We start from the raw sequence: 26250 nt of genomic DNA, 5'->3' as shown, positions 1-26250 counted from the left end.
GTGGGGCGGGCCATGGGCCTGAAGCAGCTCCTCTGGCTGCCCTGACTGTATGCTCTCTCTGTCCCTGAAATCTAACCCAAGGGCTTATTCCCCCCTGTAGGAAAGTCCTGGCCATGCAGTGAGGCCCTCGGGCTAGGGGCTCCCTGCCTCCTGCCCCTTGTCCCACTGTCCCTGCCTCCTCTCCTGCCCCAAGGCCCTGGAGGGAGCCTAAGCAAAGGGACCCTGGGACTATAATTCCTGCAACTGTCTTCCTTGGACCCTTGGCCAGGCCTGCCTCTGCATGGCCTCCCTTCTTGTGCAGTGGCCCAGGGCAGAGGCCTCCTGGAGATCACCGTGTTTCATCCTGGGGACCTCCTGGGGGACCTCCCTGTCTCTTTCCCAGGCCCTAGACTCTGATTCCTTCCAGAGAGCAGGGCGGAAGCTGACCACTCTGGGGTTGGATCTGTAGAATGTGGTTGCACCCAGCCTGTGGAGACCTGGTCCCCGACCCTGAGCCTGGATGCTGGGCCTCCCCCACCTCTGCCTGAAAATGGGCTGAGATCACTGTCACATCTCCCTAGGCGCCACGGGCAGTGTTACGGTGTTGTCCCACCGAGGGCAGCACCTCCCAGCCTAGAGGCCTTCGAAGTACAGTCCAGCAGGGAAGAGCCAGAGAGGAGTGGAGACCTTTATTAGCAGAGATCATGGCCTTGGGCAGGGCCAAGGGAAACAGGAAAAGGACAGGCCAGCTGAGGGGGGACAGGCCACCGGTGCGGCATGACTGAGGAGGGCCTGGGCTGTCCTTGGGGCACTCCTCAGCTCGACCAGGCTCTGCTCCGTGGGGCCCTGGCAGGCAGCACCTCTGTCCTCAGAACAGCTCAGTGCTTTGCTGTCCTGAGCTTCACGGCCCAAGGGCCAGGGCCGAGGTCTGCAAGGGTCACTGGGGCACCTGGTTAGTGGGAGGCGACCCCTTGGGGGTGGTGCTGGAAAACCTGGAGCTCAGTTTCCAGAAGGAAGTCACAGTGCAACACCCCCCGGGGCGAGGCGCAGGGCCACCCAGGACCGAGTGTGGGTGCGGGTGGAAGAAGACCTTCTGCGGGACTTAGAGGACACCAGCGGTCATCCGGGGAGGAAGGAGGCGAGCGGGACGGACACAGCCAGGAGGGGAAGGGAGGCCTGCGAGGCCGAGGGAGGGGGTGACCAGGCGCCAGCCCGGGGCAAGCTGTGGAGGCCCAGCAAAGCTCGGGGGCCCGGTGATGGCAGAGCCCCCTCTCCCTTGGACGTCTCCCTGTGGTGGCCAGGATAACTCGGTCCGGCTCTTCCTGCTGGCTCTGCGGGGCATGCGGAGAGGCCTGCCGTGCCCGTGCCCTAGCCCTGCGCCACCTTCCTAGACACTGTCTGGTAGAAGACACCACGCAGCAGGGCCTGGTAGCTGGGCACGCGAAACAGGTGGCGCTCTCCGAAGGCCACGTCGTACTCAGCTGTCTTGCCAGTGACCAGCACGCGGATGTGGGGCTCATTCACCTGGTGACCCACCACCACCACAAAGACCTCAATGCCCGCCTGCTGGGCCTCTTGCACGGCCTTCTCGATGGCCGCCGCCGTGGCCCCCTGCGAGTTGCCGTCCGAGAACAGCAGCACCTTCTTCTTGGCGGCTCCTGAGGAGGCCTCCCGGTAGAAGCGTGTGACATAGCTCAGGGCATCGTTGACGTCGGTGGCATCATTGAAGAAATCCATGCTGTCCACCACGCTGGCCAGCACGGTGTAGTTCTGCAGAAACTGCAGTGCGCCCCGCCCAGGCCTCTGCTGGCCAGGGCCGCTGTACTGTACCACCGCCACCCGCACGTCCTGCGAGGGGTCCGCCCGGCCGGCGGACAGGAAGCGCTCTGCCAGGCGCTTGGCGAAGTGCCTGGTGGTGTCGAAGTTGTGGCGGCCCACGCTGGCCGAGCCGTCCAGCAGGATGGTGATGTCGGCCGGGGCGGAGAAGGTGACTGTGGGGCGGGGGAAGGCAGCCGTGAACACGAGGCCCCGCCCGACAGCTACGCGGGCGGGCCACAGGGTGCTGAGCCTCTAGGCACCCCGCCCTCCCCCACACCAGCCCTGATACTGACCTGGGCAGGTGTAGTCTGGACACTTCTTGTCTGCAAAGAGAAGACCCCACACACATGGACCTCTGACCCCATGACCCATACCCACCCAGGCTTGGTTCTTCCAGGAGGGCGGGTCCCTGACTCGGGAGTGGCTCCATTCCTGGCCCTCACTCCCCCACAGAGGGAGGGAGCACAGCCTCACTCCTCCTGAGCATGGGGACACTGCAGCTCAAAGGGGCAGCAGGGCCTGCAGGCAGGGGCTCCCTGCCGGGCTGCTGGCCAGGTGCCTGTGCAGGAAGGCCCAGTCTGGCACAGGCAGTCTGTCTGCTGAGCGCGGCCTCCATGAGCCCCTGCCCTACTGCCTCCTGCACGGCGGGGTCTGAGCCAGCCTCTCCCACCTATGCATATCTGGGCCGTGATGTTCTTCAGGAAGGCATCATCCAGCAGCTCTGCATAGTTCTCCTTCTCCAGGGAGATGCCCGGCCGGCCCGGGGACGACAGCCCTTGGCAGGAAATGACGTTGAGCTGGTCAGAGCTCGCAACAAAGCCAAACACGTCCTTGATGCCCACAGAGACCACCTGAGGACGGAACAGGGCGGGCACGGCTCAGTGGCTCTCCCCCCCAGGGAGGAGCCCAGGTGGCAGCACACTCCCAAGTGGCGCTGTGGCGGGGTGCCTGCCCACCTGGATGTCGGGGCCACAGAGCACGCTGAGTGGAGTGGTATCCCTCTGGGTGTCCGAGCGTCCATCAGTGATGACCAGGGCAATGCGGTCATTCTGGGTGGGCGGCAGCAGCCGGTCCCGGGTGTACTGCAGGGCCTCTCCTGTAAAGGTGCCACCCGCCATCCACTGCAGCTTCTTGACGGCTCTGCCGGAGAAGAGGGCCAGGCTGGGTCAGGCCGGGCCAGGCCGGGTGGGGGGGGACTGGGCCAGGGGGCTGGGGGGACTGGGCCGGGGGCTGGGAGGCCTGGCCCCACTCACTCCTTGAACTCCTGGGCATTGCGGATGTTGGGGCTGCGCAGGTCCACATGCTCCTGCATCTGGTTGTGGCTGTACTGCACGACGCCAGCGTGCGACTGCCCGGGCTCAAACTGCGGGAGGACCAGGCGGCAGCTGGGAGCCTGCCCCCAGGCCTGGCACTGTCCCTCCGGGGGCCAGCCCGGCTCACAGGGCCCATGCAGGCCCAGCATGCAGCCCTCCCACCATCACCCTTGAGGGTGGGGCTCTGGGAGCCCCCGAGCTCAGGCCAGGCCCCAAGAGCATGGAGCGCAGCACCCGATGGGGCTGGCGGGCCTGGCTGGTGGGATGCTGGGTGCGCTTCCTGCGCAGAGAGATCAGGACCGTCCAGCCCTCGGGGTGCCTCAGCAGGGGCTGCGGGCCTCACCTTGACCAGCTCGTCCCTGCTCAGCCGGTCAATGACCTTGATGATGAAGTCCTTCGCGATCTCAAAGTTCTGCAGGCCGATGCTCTCGGAGCTGTCCAGCACGAAGAGGATGTCGATGGGGCCACACTTGCACTCTGGGGGCGGGTGGGGGTCAGCCAGGACCTCTCCCAACACTGAGGTCCTGCTGGCCCTTCCTGCGGCTCCTCAGCAGGGGCCTCACTCGCCAGCTGTTCCCTGCCCCTGTCCCCCACTGGATCCCAGATCCCACGGGGAGAAAGGGCAGGACAGGGCGTGGGTTCCTGCCCCAGGCTGCCCAGGGTATCTGGAGCTGCTGGGAAAGAGTGGGGGGGACCGCAGCACCCACAAGGGTGCAGGCTGCGGTGGCCCTCGGGAGGGGATGGGTGGGCAGGTGTGGTCACGGCTCCGTGGCTGCAGATGGGGCTTGTTCCATTGCCAGCAGAAGCCCTTGAGTTACCCTAGTGGGGGGCGAAGTGGCACTCACCGCAGCAGGCTGGAAGAAGAGGCGAGGTTACAGGAGGCAGGACTGCCCACTGCTGCCAGGGCCCCACCCGCCTGCCCACCCTGCCCCTCCCTGGGTCAGAGACCCCTCTGGAGTGCAGCGGCGGGCACTGGGCTGGCGGGAACATGTTCTCATTAGGACGGTCCTTCCAAGGTACTCACAGCACATTTTCATGATGATGTCCAAAATCTCACATTCCTGGGGGAGAGGGGACGGTGGGCAGCTCTGGGCTGGGGCATCCTGGTCACCCCAGACCTCAGGGTGCCCACGCCATCCTGGATATGGCTCTGCTGCCCTGGGATAGTCCCCTGGTTCTGGACAAGGGTTCTCATGTCCCAGGTGCCTGCTCTGGGCAGGCATTGACATGGCACTGGACATGGTCACCAACACATGACCACCACATGTCCCCCAGACCATCACAAATCCCCTGGTCACACTTCCCTCATGGCCACCGAGCACCCCCTGTGGCGTCGTATGGGGCCAGCTCCCACAGCCCATCTGTAGAGTGATCATGACCCTACGACAGCCCCTGGTGTGCAGTGGTCAGGCTCAGAGGACAGCCGCAGAGTCCCCACTTACGTCTGGCCCGGGTGGTCCTGTGCTTCCTGGAGGTCCCTGTGGGGGCAGATAGAAGAGGGCTCTGACGGGGAGGTGCCTGCCAGGGCGTCCACGAGTCCTGCGGGCAACCACTGCCCACTGCCGGCCCCACAAGCTGCCTGGTCAGGCCTTGTCAGCTCCACCTCCTCCTGCTGTGGTCCAGCCGCCCACAGGGTTTGCCTGGCAGGGAATGCTTCCTGCAGGTCCAGATTCACCTGGTCCCCACCTCAGGGTGCCCACGCCCTCCTGGACATGGCTGTGCTGCCCCGGGATAGTGCCCTGATCCTGGTGACCATCCCTCCCCAACGAGCCACAGGTTCACAGAGCTTCCCTGGGATCCCCTGTCGAGGCCCCCAGGCCTCCCACTTACTCCCCAGACCCCGCCGGGCTCCCTGCCCCTTCTCTCAGCAGTCCCCTGCGCGTCACCCACCTGCGGGCCCTCGGGGCCTCGGTGCCCCTTTGCCCCTTTGACGCCACGAGGTGCCATGTCATTGTTCTGGAGGGAAGGGGGTGGTCAGTCGAGGCCAGGTGCATCCCCAGGCGCATGGCCCATGGCCCACCCAGACCCCTGAGGGCTCACCCCACTTACATCCTCGCCAGGGTCCCCAGCTTCACCCTCGTCCCCCTTGAGGCCGGGGTAGCCTTTGGTGCCCTGCAGGGGACAACACTCAGGTTAGCAGCATCTTGGTGGGGGACGGGAGGGTGTGGGCACGGCTGGATGTCCCTGGGGCCACCAGGCGTGTGCGTGCAAGCACACACGTGCCCCGTGGGAATGCGTGCGTGGGGGGCGCACGTTTGTCAGGCTGCCTGCGTCACACAGCCCTGGACCCGGTGGGGGTACTCACGTTCAGCCCAGGGGGGCCCCTGCTGCCTGGATAGCCCTGTGGAGACGATGGGAGACAGTCACACGGGTTCACACACAGGAGGGAGGCCACCCAGGCCATCGCAGGGGGACGGGGTCCAGGCCCAGCAGAGGCCCTGCTCCCGAATTCCCCAGCCAGCCGGAGGGCCAGGGCCAGGCGCAGAGGCAGCCTGGGGGCTTTGGGGTGGCCTTGGCACTTACGGGGAAGCCAGGGAAGCCCTCGGTGCCATTTCCAGGGGGGCCGTCTTCACCCTGGGGGCAGAGCACCTGCACTGTCTCTGTGGCCGGCAGGGAGCACGGCGGGTCCCCAGCGCCCTCCTGCCAGCCTGCGGGGGCTCCCTCCCCAGGAGGCCCGTCCCTCCCCAGGACTGGCTGAGGTCCTCACACTGGGAGCCAATTTGGACGCCTCCCGTCGGTCACAAACCCCCAGGGTCAAGCCCTTCCCCAGAGATAACTCAGGCCAGGGCTGGGGCCTCCAGGGCTTCTGGACGCCTGGACAGCAGCCCACACGGCTGTGCTCTTGACACTCACCCTTTGGCCCATCAGCCCCGGGTCTCCAGGGGGGCCAGCGGGTCCTGGGGCTCCTCTGAGACCCTAAGGAGAGGGAGGGTGACAGCCAGGTCACACAATGCAGGTCCAGAGCAGAGCACCCCCGAGGGACCAGGGTTGGGGCAGAACAGGAGCAAAGTCCCCCTGGCCAGGCTGTCCTAAGCTTGAGGGACTGGCGCTGGGTGGACACTTGGGGCTGGCTCCTCTGGGTGGGCCAGGTACTCACCTCAGACCCTGGGGGACCCTCGTCACCTCGGTATCCTTTAGGTCCAATGGGGCCAGCCTCACCCTGAGAGATGGAGACACCATGGGACCCCACGCTGGCCGCCCAGGCCCAGCCCCTCCCTGGCCTTCCTCATGTGACCGCGAGGCACCATCAGCACATGGAGGATCCAGGTCCCACCCTGAGGGGAGACACCCAGACCCTTGGGCGCCTCCACAGGTGGGGATTTTGGTGCTGATACTGGGACGTGGTCAGGTCAGGCTGCCTGCCAAGGCTCCCCCTGTCTCTGTTCAGCCCCCCGGGCGGCCCTCCTCTGGGGCCTCTGCAGGCCAGGGCAGAGGGTGACTCTCAGGCTCTGGCTGGCCACAGAGGCAGTTCTGGCTGGAAGGGTCCTACACCCACCATCTCGGATGGCCCTGCCCTCTCAAGTTTCCAGCCCCTTGATCTCTAGACCCCCAAACACAAGGGTGGGGACAGCTTGGGTCTCTGCCTGAAATGCAGGACCCGCCCTGCCCAGGTTCCCATGCATCCCTGAAGCCCCAGCGCTGGCCTGGGGCAGGGTCTCCAGAGCTGCCCAAGGCCTTGCCACCCTGAGCCCACCCTGGACCCCGGCTCTGCAGCCTGCTCCTGCCGCAGCCCCCAGGGTGAGTCTCAGTGCCCTGAGCACCTGACACTGCAGCCAGGCCAGAGGAAGCACAGGAGCCCACCGGGCTGGTCATGGGTCTGCCCTCTGTGCTGGCCACATCAGGTGTCCCCCAAGGAGGCCCTGTTGGGCCAGCCTTGTGCTGGTGCCACACTGGCTCCTGCATGGCCTTTCCCTGAGCCGTGGGTCTCTGGACCTCTGCTGGTAGCAGGAGCCACTGGCCTTGACATGGTCCCCACCCTGACCCTGCACACAGCTGGGCCTGGCCAGCTGCTGCCCCTGCATGGTGTCAGCATGGCACTGTCAGCAGGCTGCACCCGGCCTTGTGGAGGGCCAGCAGACCTTCAGTTTGGGCTCACAGTGGACGAGATCCGGCCTTGGCATGTGGGAGGGGACAGGTGAGAGGGTGCAGAGGAGGCCCTGGGCCCAGCCAGTGGGGAGCAGGAGGCCTGTTCTGGTGGGTGCCACTGTCCCCACGAGAAACTTGATACTCGCAGTTTTCAGGGAGCAGGTGACTCATTGGTGGGCACCTCTGGGGCACCCAAAGGCCCCACCAGTCCTGTTGGCAGCCTGCTCCTGGTGGAGCAGGGACAACGCCTCCATGGGTGGGTGGGGCGCGGGCAGGGGAGGCCGGCAAGGCCCCGAGAGAGGGGTGGTGCTTCCCGCGTGCTCTGGGTTCCTGCTGCTCTCCTTGGACTTGAAGAAGCACCGTTTCCCAGAACTTCCTCCTCCGGGGCCACGGCAGCACGGAGCCTCCCCGCTTGGAGACGCAAGCGCCACTTGGGCCAGCGGCCCTCACGCCTCCCCAGCCTGGGCCTGCTCTTGCTGGAGTGGCCAGCATTGAAGCAGCTGCCCTGCTCACATCACCTCTTTCACCAGGGACTGGGGGCCCCAGCAGGCTGCAAGCTCCTCTGTCCACCAAGCAAACTGCCAGCAGCCCAGATGCTTGCTGTCAGGGTAACCTGGAGGCCTCCAGGTGTCCCAGGGAGAGTGGCTACCCCCAGCAGCACCTGCTGCCAAGCCACAGTGACCAGTCCTCAGGATGGGAGAAAATGGTTGTCCCTGCTGCTGCCAGGTCCCTGTGCCCCCTCCGCTCCCCTGAGCACCCTCTCCCCACAGTGAGGGGGTCAGCGCCCTGGGGCCTCCGTTCACATCTGCTGCAGGCCACAGGAGCTGGGTCCCTCCATCACCATCAACACCCAGCTGGTCCAGGTGGCCACGCTGCCCCTGCAGCTGATGGGGAGGAACGTGCTCTGCAGGCACTCGTGGCAGTAGAGGTGCCCAGTGGGACCCACCCCCGGTGGTGGAGGTACCAGCACACTGGTGCCTGGGGCATGTGGAGCTGGCGGGCGGGGTCCCTACCGGGTCTCCAGGGATGCCCACGGGGCCTTCTCTCCCTTGGTCTCCTTGGGGTCCAGCTTCACCCTGGAAAGAATTAAGCCCATGAGGGTGGCAGTTGGGCCCCGTGGCTGCCCCCAGTGGCGGATGGCTGCCCTGTGGCCAGAGGCAAGGTGGTCATCAGGCAAGGGCTGCAGGGGTCTACAGGACTCGGAGCAGGCAGCAGAGCCAGGCAGCCTGGGCCCACAGTGGGCACTGGGACTCTACTGTCCTTCTCAACACTCCCCTCCTGGCCCTCATACCTCTGCCAGGAAAGAGGCCCAGGTGCATGGCCTGGGGTGTCCTCCCATTTCCTCAGGAGGCCAGAGAGGAGGCCAGCAGCTTGTCCTGAGCCCCCAGAGACTGCCCTCCATTCCCTCTCCCAGGGCTCTGAGGCCCAGCCTGGGAGTGGCCCCTGGCCCTGCTGGGCTCTGTTCAGGAGGATCTGCAGCCTGAGTGGCCACTGTGAGAGGGATCTGGGTGTCCTGTGCTGGACAAGACGAGGGCATTGTGTCTGCAAGGGCAGATGGGCACTGCCTCTGAGGCCTGGTGCTGTGCCTGACCCCTAGGCTGTCCCCTCTGCTCTCCAGCAAGACGCACAGGGGCCCACCCTGGGTACAGCCGCTGCCCGCCGTCACAGGACAGAGAGCCCCACACTGCCTCCTGGACGTGCCGGCCATGGAGGCACACAGCTGGTGGGGCCCACACTTCCCGCTAAACCACCCTCAGCGCCGACTGCTGGGATTTTGATCCAATGTCTCACTCCTGAAATTCCAACAAAGAAAGCCCCCCCAAGAAGCCAGGATGGGGTGAGGGCCCAGCCGGCTGAGCCGCTGGTGGTCGAGACTCTCTGGCCGCCAGGTGGGGCGCTGGAGGGAATGTCTGGTAAAGATGGCTGAGCACCGTGGCTGAGCACCCATGGCAGCCCTGTAGGGAGGGCATGGACAGGGACCAACAGGTCCTGGAGACCAACCCGTCCATCCTGCCACTCTGACCAGGAGGGGACTGGTTCCTGTCACCCTCCACAGTGACTCTGCTCTCCTTGCCTCCCCAGGACCCTCAGCTGCCTCCACGGAGGACTCTGGGCCCTGGGGTGACCACACGCAGGCTGCCTGGCTTGTGCTGGAAGCAGAAGGGCCACTCTGGACAGCAGGTCTGTGTGGTGTGTCCCGGGGTCCTGATGCCCATGGCCCAGCCTCAGGACGGTGACTTACTGGGTCTCCTCTTGGCCCCCGCATGCCTGGGGTCCCCCGAGGTCCTCGTTCTCCAGGGCCACCCTGCATGGAGGAGGGGAAAGCTCTGGGCAGGATCTCACTGGGCAGGTGGGCTGGAGGCTGCTGGTGGTCTCCAGCCACATCATCCCAGAGGCTGGGCCCTGCTCCTCTGCTCCCACCCGCCTCCAGAGAGCCTGAGGGACCCGAGGCCCAGACACGGTCCACAGGACGAAACCATGGCTGCAGCTTCTCTGTCCTTGCCAAGGCTTCTGGACGCCCAGCTGAGACCCTCCAGCCCCCACAGGTGCTGTGGACCTGCCCAGGGGGCATGGCCTCTGCCGGTGGGGAGGATGGCGAAGCCCTGTTGACTCACCCTCTCTCCAGGGGGGCCGTCCGGTCCTGTGTTCCCCTGGTGAGGGAGGGACAGAGAGGTCAGCTTGGGTGCGGGAGGGACAGAGAGGTCAGCACAGCCCTGGGTGGGGATGGGCCGGGGGCTCACCTCGTCACCAGCCTCTCCTTTCTCCCCAGGGGGACCAGGCTCTCCAGGCTCACCCTAGGGAGGACAAGGGTACAACCATCTGTCCAGGTCCTTGGCCGAGAGCCCCGTGTCCACCACACCCCAGCTCATGCGGTTCTCACCTCGTCTCCCGGTGGCCCTGAGTTTCCGGGTCTCCCAGCCTCCCCATCCGCTCCAGGTGCACCCTGGGGAAGGTCAGAGGGGTCACAAACGCTCGATGTTGGGGTGCAGCCCGTGGGGGGGTCACACCAGGCCGTCCTGGGAGGAGTGGCCCCCTGCCCACCCTCCTCACCCAAAGCTCAGTTTGTGCTGACCAAGACACAGGAGCCCCAACCTCCCTGGACTCTTGGGCTCCACAATTGCAGGAAAACCTCCTGGACCATGAGTTTTGCCACTCAGGGTCCAGCCCCAACACCTGACCTGACCGGGAAGGGGAAGACCTGTGCCAGGTCCACACCCTGCAGCCCAGGCCTAGAGGGTCGTGTGCAAACTCAAGGATGAGACCCCAAACCATTTGTCCTAACATCTGGGGCAAAGTCACCCCCTTAAACCTCCCAGTCTTCTGGCTTCACTGATAAACCCCAGAGAAACCCCACAACAGGACGGGGGGCTTCAACAGAGCCTGAGGCCCTCCACCGGGCTCCCTGCTGGGCTACCAGGGTCCTGGACTTTCACCATAAAGGGAGGATGGCGGGGCGGGAAGCTGACCTGTGGGTCTATGAAGGGGCGGCTGGAGGGACAAGACTGTTTCCCATATCCCTGTCATCACCCTGCCTGCCCCCGACCATGACCAGGGAGGCTGGAGCCTGTGCGTGGGGCAGAGAGCGCTCCCAGAGGACCTCACGGGCCACGGTCACTCACCTTCTCTCCCTTCAGGCCAAAGGCGCCGGCATCTCCCTTGGGGCCGGGGGGGCCTTGAGCGCCCTGTGAGAAGTCAGCATGAGACAGGTCAGGGCCAGCGGAGGCCCGTGGGAATCCCATGCGCACCACCCGCGGCACAGTGTCAGCAGACTCGCAGAGCCGGGCAGGAGGGCAGGAGGACGGGGAGAGAGACTTACATCAAACCCTGGTGAGCCCTTGCATCCTGGAAGGCCTGGGTACCCCGTCTCCCCCTGAAGGAGGAAAAGGGTAGGGAGGTGGTCAGCTGTCACCACCCTGGCTCCGGCCCAACCAGGGCCTCCAGGAGAGCCTCCCCTACGACCCTCTGAGCTTAACTGGGCAGCTTAGGGTCCCCTGGGACCTGGTTCTTGACAGGAAATATCCACAGGTAACACCTCGTGGCTTCACATCACCAAGTCCTCTGGGAGTGTCCACCCTTGAGACCGCCCCTGCTCATGGGGAGGGGTGGACAACTGGCTGTGCCCCCTCCTCCCACCCAGCCCTCCCGTCCTGAGCTTACCTTCATTCCGTCCACTCCGTCAATGCCTCGCTTGCCTTTCTCACCCTGGGAGACAACAGGAGGGTGAGGGAAAGGCCAGGCCCCAGGACGGGCCCCACCACAGCACCCGCCCACTCACCTTGTAGCCCTTGGGTCCCCTGGAGCCCTGCGGAGACAGGAAGGGAGAGTGAGAGGTGGGGCCCTGCCTGGCTGGCCCCCACTTCAGTCCCGCCCAGCAGACGCGGTGGTGCAGGGAGCCTGGCAGGAGGCCCCTGCCAATGCAAAGTCACCCCTGAGCCCAAGGGAGTGCCCGCCACTGCCAGGGGGTGGGGTGGGGGTCCAAGGATAGGAGGGAGACAGGGAACCAACAGAGGAGCACACCCTGGGTGGGGTGAGAGTGGTGGGCGCTGGTCCCCAGCCCTTGCTGGCCCAGGGCCAGAAGGCCACAGAGCCCAGGGCCCAGTCCTGGAATCAGCCTCCTCCTCCCAGGTGCGCGGGGTGGCGAGGGGCTGGGGGCGGGCGTCCCCAGCAATGCCCATGGTCCAGGAGGGGTACATGCTGCTCCATAAAGACAGTCCTGAGGCCACACTCACCTTCTCCCCACGGCTCCCTTTCTCTCCCTGTAGAGGAAGCAGGGAGGGAGGGGGTCATGGCCCTGCGGGGGCTCAGGGCAGGGCACCTGACCCACCCAGACCCGAGGGCCACTCTGGAGGAGGGGCACGCACCTTCATCCCCTGGTACCCGACTGGCCCGAGGTCCCCGGGTCTTCCCTGGAAGAGAGGAGAGGTCAGACACCCCTGCAGGGAGCACCAGGCCCCACCAGCTGGCCTCACCCCTCACTCCCTCTCAGGCCTGTTGGTCCACGCCACTGGTGCTCAGCAGCCACCCTCCTTCTGGAAGTTTCTTCAGTCCATTCCCCAACCTCAGGCTTCCCATTCCCACCCCTGGCACTCACAGGGTCTCCGGCTTCTCCCTTCTCTCCTGGGAGGCCTGGCTTGCCTCGTTCTCCCTGGAGGACAGGCACAGCGGGTTAGGAGCTGGGAAAGTCCGCAGAGACCCTGTCCAGTCCCAGCGACCACCCAGCCTCAAGGCCCCTTCCCTGAGGCTCAGGCCTGTCCACCAGGCAAGCAGGTGGTCCAGCAAGACGCCCACAGGGCTGGTGCTCGGCTCAGGGGCTATGGCCAGGCGGCTCGAGGGCCCCAGAAACCCTGGCGGGCAGACGTCTCCCAGGGTGTGAACGCTGGCCACTGACTGAGCTCAGGTTCACCTGAGCTGCGACCCTCAGTCTCACGCGCCCCCCCCCCTCCCCAGTCCACACTCCTCCCTGGACCCACCAGCCCGGCCGGGCGCGGGAGAGGGACGCAGGGTGCGGTGCCCGACATGAGCAGGGGCAGGTGCGGCACTCACCTCATACCCAGGGTCGCCCCGGGGCCCCGGTGGTCCTCTGGCGGGCTGCAAGACAGGGGGGCGTCAGCTGGGAGCTCAGGGGGCGGGCAGGGGGCGGGGCGGGGCGGAGCCACACTCACCTGGCACTCGAAGGAGCAGCACTGCGGGAAAGGCGCGGACAGAGCGGTCAGAAGGCTCAGACCGTCGCGGGAGGCGCAGGAGCGGGGCCTGCGCACAGGCCCCGCAGAGGCCGAGGGAGGCGCGGGGCGGGGCTGCGGGCTGGGGCGGGGCTGCGGGCTGGGGCGGGGTTCTTACCACTTGCTCCACGTTGTTTTTCTGAAAGGAAAGGGGGAAGCAGGTTACCCTCTGCCCGGGGCACTGGCCCCGCGCGGCGGGCAGGCGGGCGGGCGCTCACTATCATGTCCACGATGGTGTCGATGGTCTGACTGATGGCCTCCTCCGCGCCGCGGGTCTGTCCCCAGTCTGCCGCGGTGAAGTTGCGCCGGTACGTGTGGTCGGTGGCGATGATGCTCAATCGCGGCTCCTGTGGGCAGCGGTGGGCACGCGTGAGGCCGGGGGTGGCAGGCCCGTGCAGGGTGCTCAGCGCCTCAGCCTCCCGGTGGATCCTGTCAACGGCGGGTGCCACGTGCTGGAGGGTCCCCACCCCATGGCCGCACCAGGGTCCTGGCAGGTGCCAAGCATGGTGGGCTGTGCGGGGTCTGTGTGCAGGTGGCGCCAGCCCACGTGTTCAGGGCACAGGAGAGACGGGCCGCTCACCAGGTGATCGGGTGTAATGGCCACGGAGAAGACCTTGATGCCCAGGTGTTTGGCCTCATTCACGGCGTCCTCCAGGCCCCCGCACGGCTCCTTGTAGCCCTCCAGTGGGTGCCCATCGGTCACCACAATCAGGTACTTGTTCTCCTTCAGGTGGGAGCCCCTGGAGGGCGGGCAGTGGGAGGCCCCTTAGAGCTCCCCAGCTCAGAACCTGGAACTGCAGGGTCAGGACCCACAGAGCAGAGGCCCGGGTAGGGCTGCTGCCTCTGTCAGACTGGCGGGAGCCGTCTGTCCTGACCGTAAAGTGCTGAGATGGAGAAGTTCTGCTGGGGCCACATCTTTCTAAAAGCCTCAGCTTCGAACGCGAGGACCACTCACCCGATGAGCAGCTCCTCCAGCCCCTTCTTGATGGCACAGTCAGTGTAGGTGCCCTTGCCGAAGTACTTGACAGCGTCCACGCTGGCCTTGAGCTCATCGCGCCCGCTGGGCATGCGTGTGAGCCCGCGGATGATCTCCACCTCGTCGCTGTAGTGCAGGGCGCCCGCGTTCCACACCAGGTTGCGGTCACACCGGTAGTACCTGCAGACCACACGGCATCCTCTCAGGGCCACAGCCCTGCCCTGGGAGGTGCGCAGTGGGCGTGTGGGCAGGGCAGGTCAGTTCCAAATGGCACACTGGAGTCCCCATGTGGATTAGAGGCCTCCTCCCTGCACCAGAGAGCACGGCCTGGGGCTCTCAGTCTCACAGGTGGGGAAACTGAGGCAGGAGAGCCTGAGCAGAGGGATCAAGGACACCCCAAGGGGGCCACTGAGTCACCCGGCTACTGCGGAGCTGCCCCCCAAGGACAGTGCACACCACCCCTCCTTCCTCCACCTGGTCAGCTGGTCAGCAGGGATGGGTGGGGCCAGGGCTGAGGCCTGCACTGGAGGAGCCCATGTGACCCCCACCAGGGGTCCCTGTCACAGGAGGGGGCAGGTCCTGGCTCTTGGGGCACACACCCGCCCTGTCCACTTGTGTCCCCAGCTCCCCAGTAGATCCACAGATGGGACAGGACAGCAGTGGGTGGGTGTGCCCTCCCCATACCCAGAGCCCTGCGGGGGACCCCAGAAACTATGCAGATGGGTGGCAGGAACTAGGGACTCGAGGGAACTCCTGTCCAGGCCCTGGGCAGGGGGTCTGCTGGCTCACATGGGCCAAGCAGGGGGTGGGCCCAGCTGGTTAAGGGGGCATCCAGGCAGCAGGCAGCTCACGCTCAGGGCCAGGTCCCTGAACCCACTGGGTTTCCTCCGGGGAACTTCAGTTCCTCTTGGGTTTGGGGCTTGAGAACCCCACATCTTACCTGGTCCCCTCAGCCCTCTGTTGGCCAGGGCTGCCCAAGGCCAGCACTATGTCACCCCCAGGCTCTTGCCAGCTTCTGGACCAGGACCCTGGGAGGGGCTCAGCAGCCTCTCAGACGGAGGTTGGGGTCAGGCTCTGCCTGCGTCCCCTGAGCCCCCAACACCAGGACAGCCATTGGTGTGCCCATACCTGTCTCTCAGGTTGTCAATGAAGCGCTTGGTGAAGGACTTCACCTTGTCCACCAGGGCCCCATAGGGCTTCAGCCGCAGGGCCACACTCTCAGAGGTGTCCAGCACAAAGAACAGGTCCACAGGGCAGTCTGGACCAGGAAGGGTCTGTGAGCTGGGCCAGTGCCCACTCCTCCAGGCCAGTGGCTCCTGCCGCCCCCATCCCCCACCAGCAGGGCCGTGGGCCACAGCTCCCAGCCACAGGGAAGAGGCCCGGCCAGCAGGGGCGGGTGAGGAGGAGACACAGGCCTCCTGCCTGGGCCTGGGCCTGGGCTGCTCAGGACTGCTTCCCGCTAACTTTTCAGGTTGAATCTGAAGCCACAGGGCATGACCTCAGCAAAGGTTATGTCCGCAGGTCTCCCTGACTGTAGGCCGGCTGCCAGGTGGGTGGTCAAAGGGGTCAACAGCAGTGGGCCCAAGACAGCCCTTACGGGAATAGAACGCTGACCAGGAGTGAGGGCCATGGGCTCCCTGGGAGTGGGTCCCTCTGGAGTGTCCCAGCTGCGTGTCCTCCTGAGAATGGGCTGTGACTGGAGCCCAGGCCCTGGTGGGGACGTAGTCGGACACCTAGCTTCCTGGAACAGGGAGCAGGCTGGGACCCTCCGGCCCCCGACACTCTACTCTGTGGCTCTTGGCTCTCCTGCCAAGGTCGGGCAGATGGTCTGGACCCCGTGTCCCTCCTGTCCCTCCCGATGCAGCAGGCTGGAGCCAGCCTCGCAGCAGGACACTAACCTTGGAAGGCAATGGCCCTCGCGGTCTCAGGGATGTCCTGGGCGGCCACCCACCAGGCCTGCAGAAGCAGGGGCAGCAGGGCATGGGCCAGCCTCATGTCTCGGCCGGCCTGGGGCACCGCTGAGCGAGGGCCGGCGTCAGGGTGGGCCTGGGTGGACTGCAGAGGAGGGCTGTCTTCCTCAGCGCTGCTCGGCAGGACCAGAAGGGCGGGCGGCGGGCGGAGGGAGGGGCGGGGGCGGGGCGGCCGGCTGAGTCACGCTCCTCCCGCCCGCCCCGCAGACCTGGGAAGGCAGCAGCCCCTCTCCCCCAAGGCCCTGCACGCCATGGAATTCATGTGCCCCCAGTGTGGCCTCGCTGCCGCTTTCCGTGGATTGTGCTCCTCGTAAAGTAGAACAAAACAGAAGCCCCGAAGAACCGGAGGGCGCGGGCGGGGGGCCAGGGTCTGCCCAGCCACCCACCGTTATTTCTCCTGGGTGGCCCACTGTTTAGTTGAGCACATGTGTGTGCAGAGGGCACTTGGGCTTGGCCACGAGGACGCTCAGAGGCAGGGCGTGAGCCCAGAGAAGATTCCAGAATGCTGGACCTCGTGATGCTGGCCGTCCTCAGCCCAGCGCTTTATAACGCAAAGACCCACGAAACAGGATGGGAGTTTCAACACAGCGACCGCTAAAGGGCTGTAGAGGAGACCCTTTAAAACCCAAGCTCACTCCCAGGACCCCCAGCCGCCCTCTCCTCGGCCCACCCTCCCTCAGAGTGCTACCTCGAGTCCCTGGCCCCCCACCTGACCCAACCTGGCTTCTGAACATGGCCGCAGGCCTGGGAGCTGCCCGCAGAGTGCTGAGCAGCAGCCTCCGTCCCTTCACCCTTAGGGCACCCAGAGCTCCCAGGCTGGGCATCGAGCAGCTGCAGCTCTTGTGCCCAGGGTTTGGGGAAGGAACGGGGGGCCACCGCATGTAGACCCCAGGACAGTGGAGTCCCCCCCAGGGCTCTGGACACCTGCTGTCCACTGAGGCTGGACCACCCTGTGCAGCGGCGACCGGTCCTGGGAGCCGGGCAGCTAGGCTGGCCCAGTCTGAAAGGAGGGGCCGGTGGAGCTTGTCACCTTCCGTGGGGGGACAAGGGGCCTCCTGGTCCCATCCTGAGTCTGCCTGCCCCAGGGACCTTTCCACGTCTGCTGCAGAACACAGCCCTGGCACAGGCCTGCAGTGGGAGCCTGGCAGCCAGAGGACCTGGTGGCACCAGGGCTCCTCAGGCCAGCACCCCTCAGTGCACATGCCCACCCCTGCCTCACCCAGGCTGCCCACAGTCACCCCAGGGAGGCCTCTGGGGAGGGCAGGCCCAAGAGGCGCCTCCCACCTTACAGCTGCGCCAGGGCCCCTTCAGAGGCTGTTTCCACGTCCATGCAGGCCACAGGCCCCCGGAGCAGACAGGCCCCGTAGTGCCCAGAGCGGGGCCACTGCTCGGTGTCCACTCGCTCCCTTGGAGTTGCCCCGGTGACGGCAGCAGCCACACATGCCCTGCCAAGGGAGCACAGGCAGCTGTGGAAGACCAGCTCCCAAGTGCCGTCCCCCAGCATGCTGCCCCTGCTCCCACCCTCCTGTCCTGTCCCTCTGTCTGTCTCCCTCTGTCCCTCTGCCTCCGTCTCCCTCCCTCCAAGCCCACCAGGCCCACCTGGGCTGCCCGCTGGTCTCTGGTGCAGTGTCTGCCTCCCAAACCAGAGCCAGGCCAGGTTTGAGAGGCCAGTGCCCAGTCCTGCTGCCTTGCTGTCCTGGGCAGCCTGGCCTTGGTGCAGGGAGGTGCTGCCTCAGAATGGCCAACAGAGCACCAGGGGAAGGGGCTGGAGTGTGCATGTGTCCAAGGGCAGGGGGGGTAGCAAGCCCACCCTCCCCTTCTGCTGACAGGGACTTGGGCCCCAGGCAGGTCCTGGCCTGAGGTCCTGAGCCAGCCTGGGGCAGGGGTCTTTATCCCTCTCTGCCTCTCACCCCCAGCACCACCTGGCTGGGCCTGCGTCCTGGGTGGCACAGGGAGATGGGCAGGTGCACTGGCAGGACTGCCTGGTCAGGGGAGGCTCTAGGAGAGAGGGCCGGGCCCTGGAGGAGGCCAGCCTGGGCTGTCTTGGGGATCCGTGTCTGGAGCCCCTGCCCTTGGCCTCTGAGGACCCCCAGACCCAGGTCCATGGGCCCCTGCGGAGGCCACAGTACCAGTAGGGGGTGCCTGGGCTCCTCTTTCCTCCCAGCTCTCTGGGCCCTGCGGGCTCCCGCAGTGGGCACAGGAGAGAGGAAGGAACCCGCCCTGTGCAGACCCCTCAGTGGGTGGAAGGAAGCTGCAGGGAGGCTCCCGGGCGAGCGGAGCTGGGCCTCCCTGGAACGCCCACGGCCTCGGTGCCCAGGCTGCACCTCCTGCTCCGTGAAGCCTTTCTCCCAGGGGGGAGAAGAGGGGCCTACAGGTGTGGAGAGCCAGTGTGTGGAGACGCACGCGGGAGCCGAGTCAGGCCCTGGGGTGTGGCCAGGGCTCTGGGTGTGTCGGCTAAAAACACGTTTTACAAAGGAAAAACGCCCCCCCCCCCCCTGTGCTCTGAGAAGTGAAGCTCTGAGTGGGCCAGGTGGAGGGTCCCTGCCTCAGGGCAGCCACTATGCAGGACACCCTGCAGGGTGGACAGGGCCATGACCAAGGGACTTTCTGAAGGGGCAGTGGGGGTCAGCAGGGCAGGACGAGAGGACACCAGGACAGGAGAGGGGTCCCGCCCACAGCCCCAGCTCTGGTCTCTAGCCAGGGTGCCCTGGTGGGTGTTGCCCCTTGGGCAGCAGGAACCCCCACCAGGCCTCATGGACCTTGCAAAGAGAGAGGACCCCCGGAATCTCCAGGCTCAGGCAGTGGCCCTGTGCCCAGCCCAGATTTCCTCTATGTCCTGAGGCCTCACAGTGCCTGTCCACAAGGACAGCAAGGGTCCTTGCCACAACCCGGGCCACAGCTGCGCACCCCCGGGCTGCCCGCGCCCTGCACGCCGAGCCTCCTGCCATGTGCTGGGTGCTGATGGTCAGCAGCACCCTGGACACCCGGGCTGCCAGCGCCGCCTCCCCGCGGGAGCTGGAGGATTAGGACCTGCTCTGGACACGCCACATGACTCGGGGAGTGAGAGCGGAGCCCGTGGTGGGGTTGGGCGTGAGCCCAAGGACGGGTAGTCGGGGTGCCCAGGAGCCCCATGCAGTGGGTGTGGTACCAGGAAGCCGCCTGGGTGGGGACACTCAGCCCCCGGCGTCCGGGGCTCAGGACGAGCTTTATTTCCTTTCCCGGCCTCCACTGTTCAGTGAATTTTCCTCCCAACTTAGGAGATGATTCATCAGGGAAGACGCTGTTTTCCATGGCTACACACGGTTTCCATGGCGGCGTCACTGCGGAGCACCCCCACGGGCCCGCGGGGGACGCTGCCCAGGCCTCCTGCCTCCCCAACCCTGGCGCGGACTGCGGTTCTCCTCCCGTCCAGGAAGCCGTCCCCTGGGCGGCTCCTCCATGAGGGGCCCTGCAGTCTGTCCGCCAGCTTGGGCCACGTTCGAGGGCACCGGGGACAGGTGGCTCCTGTCTCCCAGCAGTGGTGGCCAGCTGCCCAGTGAGTCACCAGGGCAGAGCAGCATGAGGGGCCTATCCTGCTGGGCAGCACTGGCCACAAGTGGCCTCAGCACTGGTCGGCACTGGTGCACCACCTTCCTTCAGGAGCCCCCAGGTGCCTCCGGGTGCCAGTTGACAGGGAGCCACCTCAGTCGCGGGGCCTCCTAGGAGAGGCAGCATAACAGGGCCGCGGGTGGCCAGCCAGGGAAGGAGCACAAGCCACCGTCCACGTCAGAACCAGCAGCTCAGGGTTGCTGGCGCCCTTGTTGGCGCGGGTGCAGGACACCTCCCCCTGTCGGGACAAGAGGCCAACCAGCAGAGCCCAATGGACATGCGTGCTCACTGTGAGGGCCATCCTGCTGACTGGTCAGTCACGGCCAACACGGCTCCTTCGCAGCAGCTCCCAGTGAAGAGTCTGGGCACAGCCTGAAGGCTCAACAGCAGGGGTGCTCACTAAGTCCAGGCCTGGGCGACAGTCCTGGGCCACGGCTGCTGTGCACAGCATGCCCGCCCTGGCCCATGCCCACCTCAGGAGCTCCCCAGAGCGCACAGGGTGGCATGCTGGTCTGTCCTGGAAGGGTCTCTGGGTATCAGGGGACAGAGGGGCCCACCGTTCCCTGGGCCTGTGCCGCGGCTTCTGTAAGTGCTCCCACATGCAGGCACGATGTTAGTGCAGAGCCCTTGGCACGCCCCCTCCCGCCAGCTCGGAGGCAGGCGATGAGTCGGGCTGGCGTGCTTCTCCGCCTCTGCCTGGCCTAACTTATTTCTGTTCTGTTCCCTAAAAGCTGAGGCTCCTGTTTTCTGGTGAGAACCAGACGCGGGGGCCCTGGTTGTGCACACAACTATTTCAGAGAGATGGCCCCAGGGTGGGGCTGGGCCTGATGCCAGTGGAGGGCCACCCCCAGGCAGCAGTAGGCTGAGCCTGGGGCGCCTGGTGGAGTCCCCTGCTGGCCACAGGGCTCCAGGCTGAGGCTATCTGGGGCTGGTAGCAGGCCATGTGCCCCAGGGCAGACGTGCTGGGGGCTTTGGTCAGTTGGAAACCTGAGCCAGCGCACACCAGTGCTTTCCTCTTCCCTGAGGAAGGCAGGGAGACCCCTAGAAGATGGCCCGTCCCACCCCCACTGGTTCCTAGTGGAAGTTGGTCATGGAGCCCCCACCTGTGCCCTGACCCGGCAGTGCAGCCCTGAAGGCTCGGTGGACACGCAGCGCCCACCCCCCAGGTGGCCAGGGATTCCAGGTAGAGGCAGGAGCCCACATCTAAGCCAGGAGCATGTGCTGCAGGACGTGGCGAGGCCCACGGGGCAGGACCCTCAGGGGCGCAGGAAGGGGCTCCTCAACCAGGCTGGCCACCCCACCCTGGCCCTGTCTCACTGCCCGGGCCTGGAGACCCCTTCAATCTTGTCTTCTCCGCAGAGTTGGGGAGCTTGGGGTTCACGTGGCCGGCCAGGGCAATAGACAGTCAGCAGGAGGTGGCCATGGCCACTCTGCTGGCTGATGTGGGTACCTGGGTAGAAGCCTCAGCGTGGGGCCACAGAGCTGGGCACATATCCTGCTCACCAAAGTCTCCAGAGTCCTGGCAGGGAGCCCAGAGTGGGCTGAGTGGGCAGGCCAGGTGTCCTGTGGAGGACAGGACTGGGGTTGTTTCCAGGGGTTCTTGGGTAGGCAAGAAGCCTGACTCAGAGATCTCTTGACCCAGAGGCCCTCCAGGAAAGCCTGTGTGCTGGGGAGGGGCTGGCCATGTGCCCAGTGCAGGGCCCTCCACTGAGGCCGCTGCCCTGAGACTGGCTGTAGCTGACCACAGCACCCCAAAGACGTGCAGGGACCCTTGGAGACACTGACCCAGCAGGACACCTTCCCTTCCCAAGTCTCCGCAGGGACCCTGCCTGGCATCACGGGCCAGCGGGGCTGGACCCCGAGCTGGACTGGGGCTGGACGGGTTAATCTTCTCCATTACCTCACGCTGGCCTCGTTCTGTGGAAAGAAAACATCTGGCAGGACGTTCTTCCGCGTCGGAGCCTGGGGGAGAAGCCTGCTCCCTCTCAGAGCCAAGCACAGACTTCGGCAGAACTGGGGCCCCAGAGGAGGGGCTTCCCAGGAAGCACGCACAGCTGGCCGCCTGGCCCCAGAGCTCAGGGCTCCCACAGCCTGGCCAGGGCGCCAAGCATTCCTGGAACCGGAGCCACTTCCTGTCCTGCACCCAGGGGGCTCAAGGGAAGCTGCATGGGAGAGAGAGCTGCCTGGGGCATGCTCGGGACCCCGGTCTGGCGCGGGGCTCCTGCCTCCCCTTGGACTGGGCTCTGCTGGGACCCACGGGTGGGGTGCGCCCTGCCCCACTGGGCTTCAGGCCCGCTTGCCCGCCCTTCATGTAGGGGCTGCAGCCGCCAGCCAGCCAGTCCCCATCCCAGCAAGATGGGGTGTGCTGGGGGCGGGGGTGGCAGGCCCTCCCCCCGCTGTGCCTTGGATCAGGGTTTCCCTCACCCCCACGCTGGTCCTTGCCTGGACAGACCTGTTCCTGCCCCTGTGGTGCTGGGCTAGAGGACGGCCCTGGCCACACCCCACCCAGGGCCACCCGCATCAGCTGGATCCAAGGGCCCAGGTCACAGGAAGATGAGGCCAGGGCTCCAGAGGCCAGAGCTCCCTCACCTGCTGAGCACTGGGGAGAAGGGGTGCCCCCACCCCAGCAGGGGACAAGCACAGGTGACCCCAGTGCTAGAACTGTGGCCAGCACCTTGGACAGACAGGAGTTGCACACAGGAACACGGGGCCACTCGGGCCTTCTGACCACACTGTGGCTCAGAGAAGCCGTGAGCCCTGCCTGCCGTACCTTGGGGGAGGACACCAGGAGGCAGGGGCAGTCTGCGTTGGTCCCAGCTCTGTCACCCACTAGCCATGTGACCTCTGGCCAGTGACATGAGATCCTGGAAGCTGGGGCTCCCCAAATTGGGAAGAGAAACCCGGCTGCTGAAAGCTGGTGGTGGGATCATGGTAGCAGTCCCCTGGGGGCTGAGGTCCACCCCTTCAGGATAGAAATTTTCTTGGTGGACACAGGGAGCTGACAGGAAGACCCACCCCAGCCTGCTGCCCCACATGTGGTTTCCATCCCCAGGGGACGTGCTGGGGGCAGGTCTGTGGTTCTCAGGAACGCCCGGGCCTCCCTTCAGACCCGGAGTGTGTGGTGAGAACCAGGCCGTTCCGTGCCAAGGGGCCTGCTGCGCTCCACTCCCTCCTGGGAGCCAGGGTCTGGCCCTGCTGGGGTCCCCACCTAGTCCAGTGGGAGCCCTGGAGGAGGCCCCCCCAGGTGCCAGGGCCTGGGAGCCCCCGCTGGGTGGCAGAGGACTTGGGCTTGTAGGTCCCAGTCTGCTCAGTCCCTCTCCCCAGGTTGTGGCCTCACTGTCATGGGGTGCAGCCCCCAGGAGGGGTCAGGTGCCCATGCCCCTCTCTGATGCAGTTCAGGACAGCTGCAGTATGCTGTGGGCAGGGCGGCCTCTGAGGAGAACCCAGATCAGGGGCAGCTGGCCAGTTCCCTGTCAGGGTCCCAGCCCGGACTTCAAGAGCAGGGTCACAGCTCAGCTCAGAGGTGGGGCCTGAGGCCCGAGGCTGGCCCTGCAACAGGCTGGACTCCCGTGGGCACAGTGTGGCTGTCGTGACCTTGACAATGGCAGTAGGAAGGTCACAGGCAGGCTGGGGACCCCAGGCCCTGGACACAGCCACCAGCAAGACACAGCCCCTGCCTTGGGGACCTGCAGCCCCCAGAGGGCCCAGACTGCAGACTGGGGCCACTGTCCAGAGCAGGGAGCCACAGGGGCCACGAGGCCATAGGCTCCGAGCGGGAGGGGTAGGGCAGGCGCCTATTGGTCCCCACTCGCCGCCGCCCCCAAGGTGGTCGGCTCTGCTCCCCAGCCCCTCCTCCCACCCTCTCCCCTGCCCTGGGTGGAGGAAGCTGGCCAAGTGGTGTTGCTGGGCAATCGTGGGCGGGAGGCGCCCTCTGCTGCCCACCTGGCAACTGTGCTGGATGGACAGGACCCAGACAGGGGCAGCCCTGCCTCCCTGCCTCCTGCTGCCTGCCTGCGGGCCTGGGTCCACCCCCTCAGGCCTGGCTCCGAGGACGCTGGGCTGCAGCACTCGGGGTGGGGGACCCCCCACCGGCTGGCCTCTGCTACCGGCAAGGCTACCAGGCAGAGGTCAGCAGGCTCAGCCCAGGGATGCAGAGAGCAGGTGACAGCCTCTGTTTGGGTCATCTGGCTCAGCTGCCGCCAGGCTCGCACCCCCACCACACAAGCCTGCAACCCACTGTGCAGAGAAAGCCAGCCCTGGCGCCTCGGCCAGAGCCCCCATCACCACTGCACTGCACCCTGGCCATGTTCTGCGCCCATTTCCTCTGAGCCAGGCGGCAGTCAGACAGCAGGGAACCTGTCTGTGGGCCCTGGGAAGCAGGGTCACTAGGGAGAGTGGGCTCTGTGAGCAGTGTGTCCCAGGCCCTGGGGGGCCGATGCGGCCAGCATGTGCCCTGGCAGGCCTGGCAGGGCAAGCATGGCCACTCCACCCCTGCGAGAACCCAAGGGGGCAACTCACTCGTCTTCCTCTGCAGGTGAGGATCAGGGTGTTGAGAAGGCCAGTGACGCCCATGGCCTCGGGTCGGGCTCCAGGTGAGCCAGACCAATCCCTCTGGTCCCTGCTGGCCTTGAGTCCCTGGAGGGCAGGGCTCACACAGAGAGAGACACGGGTCATTGTCAGGAGCAGCCCTGGGTAACACGCCTTCACGTCCTGACGCGGGGGCAGTCCTGACCAAGGGCTCACTACTGACCAGGGGCTCAGTCCTGACACAGGGGCTCAGTCCTGACCAGGGGCTGTCGTGACCAGGGGCTCACTACTGACCAGGGGCTGTCGTGACCAGGGGCTCAGTCCTGACACAAGAGCTGTCCTGATGCAGGGGCTGTCCTGATGCAGGGGCTCAGTCCTGACCAGGGGCTCAGTCCTGACACAGGGCAATCCTGACCAGGGGCTGTCCTGACCAGGGGCTGACCACTGACCAGGGGCTCAGTCCTGACCAGGGGCTCAGTCTGGACACAGGAGCTGTCCCTGGCTGTCCTGACCAGGGACTCAGTTCAGACCAGGGGCCGTCCTGACCAGGGGCTCAGTCCTGACATGGGGGCAGTTCTGACCAGGGGCTCAGTCCTAACCAGGGGCTGTCCTAACCAGGGGCTCAGTCCTGACCAGGGGCTGTCCTAACCAGGGGCTCAGTCCTAACCAGGGGCTCAGTCCTAACCAGGGGCTCAGTCCTAACCAGGGGCTGTCCTAACCAGGGGCTCAGTCCTGACCAGGGGCTGTCTTGACCAGGGGCTGTCCTGACCCAGGGGCTCAGTCCTGACACAGGGGCTGTCCTGACCCAGGGGCTGTCCTGACCCAGGGGCTGTCCTGACCAGGGGCTCAGTTCTGACGCAGGGGCTGTCCTGACCCAGGGGCTGTCCTGACGCAGGGGCTGTCCTGACCAGGGGCTGTCCTCACCAGGGGCTGTCCTGATTCAGGGGCTCAGTCCCGATGCAGGGGCTGTCCTGACTAGGGGCTCAGTCCTTACCAGGGTCAGTCCTGACCAGGGGTTGTCCTGAAACAGAGGCTCAGTCCTGACCAGGGGCTGTCCTGACCAAGGGGCTCAGTCCTGACCAGGGGCTGTCCTGACTAGGGGCTCAGTCCTTACCAGGGTCAGTCCTGACCAGGGGTTGTCCTGAAACAGAGGCTCAGTCCTGACCAGGGGCTGTCCTGACCAAGGGGCTCAGTCCTGACCAGGGGCTCAGTCCTGACTCAGAGGCTCAGTCCTGACCAGGGGCTGTCCTGACGCAGGGGCTCATTCCTGACCAAGGGGCTCAGTCCTGACCAGGGGCTCAGTCCTGACCAGGGGCTGTCCTGACGCAGGGGCTCAGTCCTGACCAGGGGCTCAGTCCTGACCAGGGGCTGTCCTGACCAGGGGATGTCCTGTCACAGGGGCTGTCCTGACCAGGGGCTGTCCTGACGCAGGGGCTCATTCCTGACCAAGGGGCTCAGTCCTGACCAGGGGCTCAGTCCTGACCAGGGGCTGTCCTGACGCAGGGGCTCAGTCCTGACCAGGGGCTCAGTCCTGACCAGGGGCTGTCCTGACCAGGGGATGTCCTGTCACAGGGGCTGTCCTGACCAGGGGCTGTCCTGACGCAGGGGCTCAGTCCTGATCAGGGGCTCAGTCCTGACCAGGGGCTGTCCTGACCAGGGTCTGTCCTGTCGCAGGGGCTGTCCTGACCAGGGACTTCCTGAGTCAGGGGCTCTGGCCAACCGCTCCATTTCCTAGTGACTTGGGTGTTGTCCCAGCGTGGAGAGCAAGGCGTGGCTCCAGGTGTAGACGTCACCTGTGGGCGTTGAGCTACACTCCCATGTCCCTTGTAATCCCCCCTTTGCCCTTTTGGGGATAGAATGTTCCACGGAGCCTCCCCTGTGCGTTCCCTATGTGAGACGGAAAAATTCGGGTGGCTCTCTCTTTCCTCGGACCCAGAGCCTCGGTCGCAGAGCCTGGAACATTGGAAAGGTATTCCTGTGTCTGCTGCTTTCTTTGTCGTCGTCTTGAGTTACTGGAGTCGTCAGATTTTGTGAACCCAGCACAGGTCCCCCGCTCGGATGGATGGCCATAGGTCCTGGGGAAGGGCAGGGCAGAGCGCAGCTTCCAGCAGGCAGGTGGCTCTGGAGAGAAAGGGAGAAGGGGCTGGTGCGCAGCAGATGCCATCTGCACAGCACATGGTCCTTATGACGGTGGCCCCAGGGCTGCTCCTGCCATCACCATTTACACATGTGGAATCAGACAACCAGAGGCCCCCAAGGCTGCCGGGCACCCA

General features: G+C 65.8%; 2 protein-coding genes across 2 annotated transcripts; both read right to left on the bottom strand.

Moving 5' to 3' along the window:
• Nucleotides 1-649: 649 nt before the first annotated feature.
• On the bottom strand, nucleotides 650-15998 carry Col6a1 (collagen type VI alpha 1 chain). Its single transcript, XM_046439120.2, has 35 exons — nucleotides 15791-15998; nucleotides 15021-15150; nucleotides 13872-14072; nucleotides 13497-13656; nucleotides 13135-13263; nucleotides 13035-13055; nucleotides 12860-12880; nucleotides 12741-12785; nucleotides 12289-12342; nucleotides 12059-12103; nucleotides 11927-11953; nucleotides 11473-11499; nucleotides 11355-11399; nucleotides 11014-11067; nucleotides 10817-10879; nucleotides 10078-10140; nucleotides 9938-9991; nucleotides 9812-9847; nucleotides 9439-9501; nucleotides 8210-8272; nucleotides 6208-6270; nucleotides 5964-6026; nucleotides 5634-5684; nucleotides 5416-5451; nucleotides 5160-5222; nucleotides 5001-5066; nucleotides 4553-4588; nucleotides 4135-4171; nucleotides 3956-3964; nucleotides 3454-3587; nucleotides 3051-3160; nucleotides 2754-2937; nucleotides 2468-2648; nucleotides 2091-2120; nucleotides 650-1970 (listed from the first exon to the last, which is right to left on the bottom strand). The coding sequence occupies exons 1-35, from the start codon at nucleotides 15885-15887 to the stop codon at nucleotides 1348-1350; spliced, it is 3084 nt and encodes a 1027-aa protein (XP_046295076.1). The 5' UTR covers nucleotides 15888-15998; the 3' UTR covers nucleotides 650-1347.
• Nucleotides 15999-16042: 44 nt separating this feature from the next.
• LOC124089268 (uncharacterized) lies at nucleotides 16043-19901 on the bottom strand. Its single transcript, XM_058577232.1, has 5 exons — nucleotides 19851-19901; nucleotides 19627-19688; nucleotides 17462-17589; nucleotides 17147-17307; nucleotides 16043-17019 (listed from the first exon to the last, which is right to left on the bottom strand). Exons 1-5 carry the CDS (start codon nucleotides 19899-19901, stop codon nucleotides 16393-16395), a joined length of 1029 nt encoding a protein of 342 aa, XP_058433215.1. The 3' UTR covers nucleotides 16043-16392.
• Between the last annotated feature and the right edge of the window lie 6349 nt (nucleotides 19902-26250).

This window comes from Marmota monax, unplaced genomic scaffold (genome assembly GCF_021218885.2).
Source record: "Marmota monax isolate L192 unplaced genomic scaffold, Marmota_monax_Labrador192_F-V1.1 WCK01_AAM20220418_F8-fsc00125, whole genome shotgun sequence".
Lineage (NCBI taxonomy): Eukaryota > Metazoa > Chordata > Mammalia > Rodentia > Sciuridae > Marmota > Marmota monax.
Note: the sequence above shows the minus strand (reverse complement) of the source record. Positions and strands in the feature narration are given on the sequence as shown.

What these genes read in the sequence shown, in the direction of transcription:
- LOC124089268 (XM_058577232.1), bottom strand. Translation starts at nt 19,901, where the DNA reads ATGCTGTGCACAGCAGCCGTGGCCCAGGACTGTCGCCCAGGCCTGGAC. An exon ending in GTCGCCCAGGCCTGGACTTA is followed by an intron (nt 19,689 to 19,850) that starts GTGAGCACCCCT and finishes TTGTCCCGACAG; the next exon opens with GGGGAGGTGTCCTGCACCCG. An exon ending in CCTGAGCTGCTGGTTCTGAC is followed by an intron (nt 17,590 to 19,626) that starts GTGGACGGTGGC and finishes ATTCTGAGGCAG; the next exon opens with CACCTCCCTGCACCAAGGCC.
- Col6a1 (XM_046439120.2), bottom strand. Translation starts at nt 15,887, where the DNA reads ATGAGGCTGGCCCATGCCCTGCTGCCCCTGCTTCTGCAGGCCTGGTGG. An exon ending in CAGGACCACCCGGGCCAGAC is followed by an intron (nt 4,172 to 4,552) that starts GTAAGTGGGGAC and finishes CCTCTCCCCCAG; the next exon opens with GAATGTGAGATTTTGGACAT. An exon ending in CACGGCCCAGATATGCATAG is followed by an intron (nt 2,121 to 2,467) that starts GTGGGAGAGGCT and finishes TTCTCTTTGCAG; the next exon opens with ACAAGAAGTGTCCAGACTAC.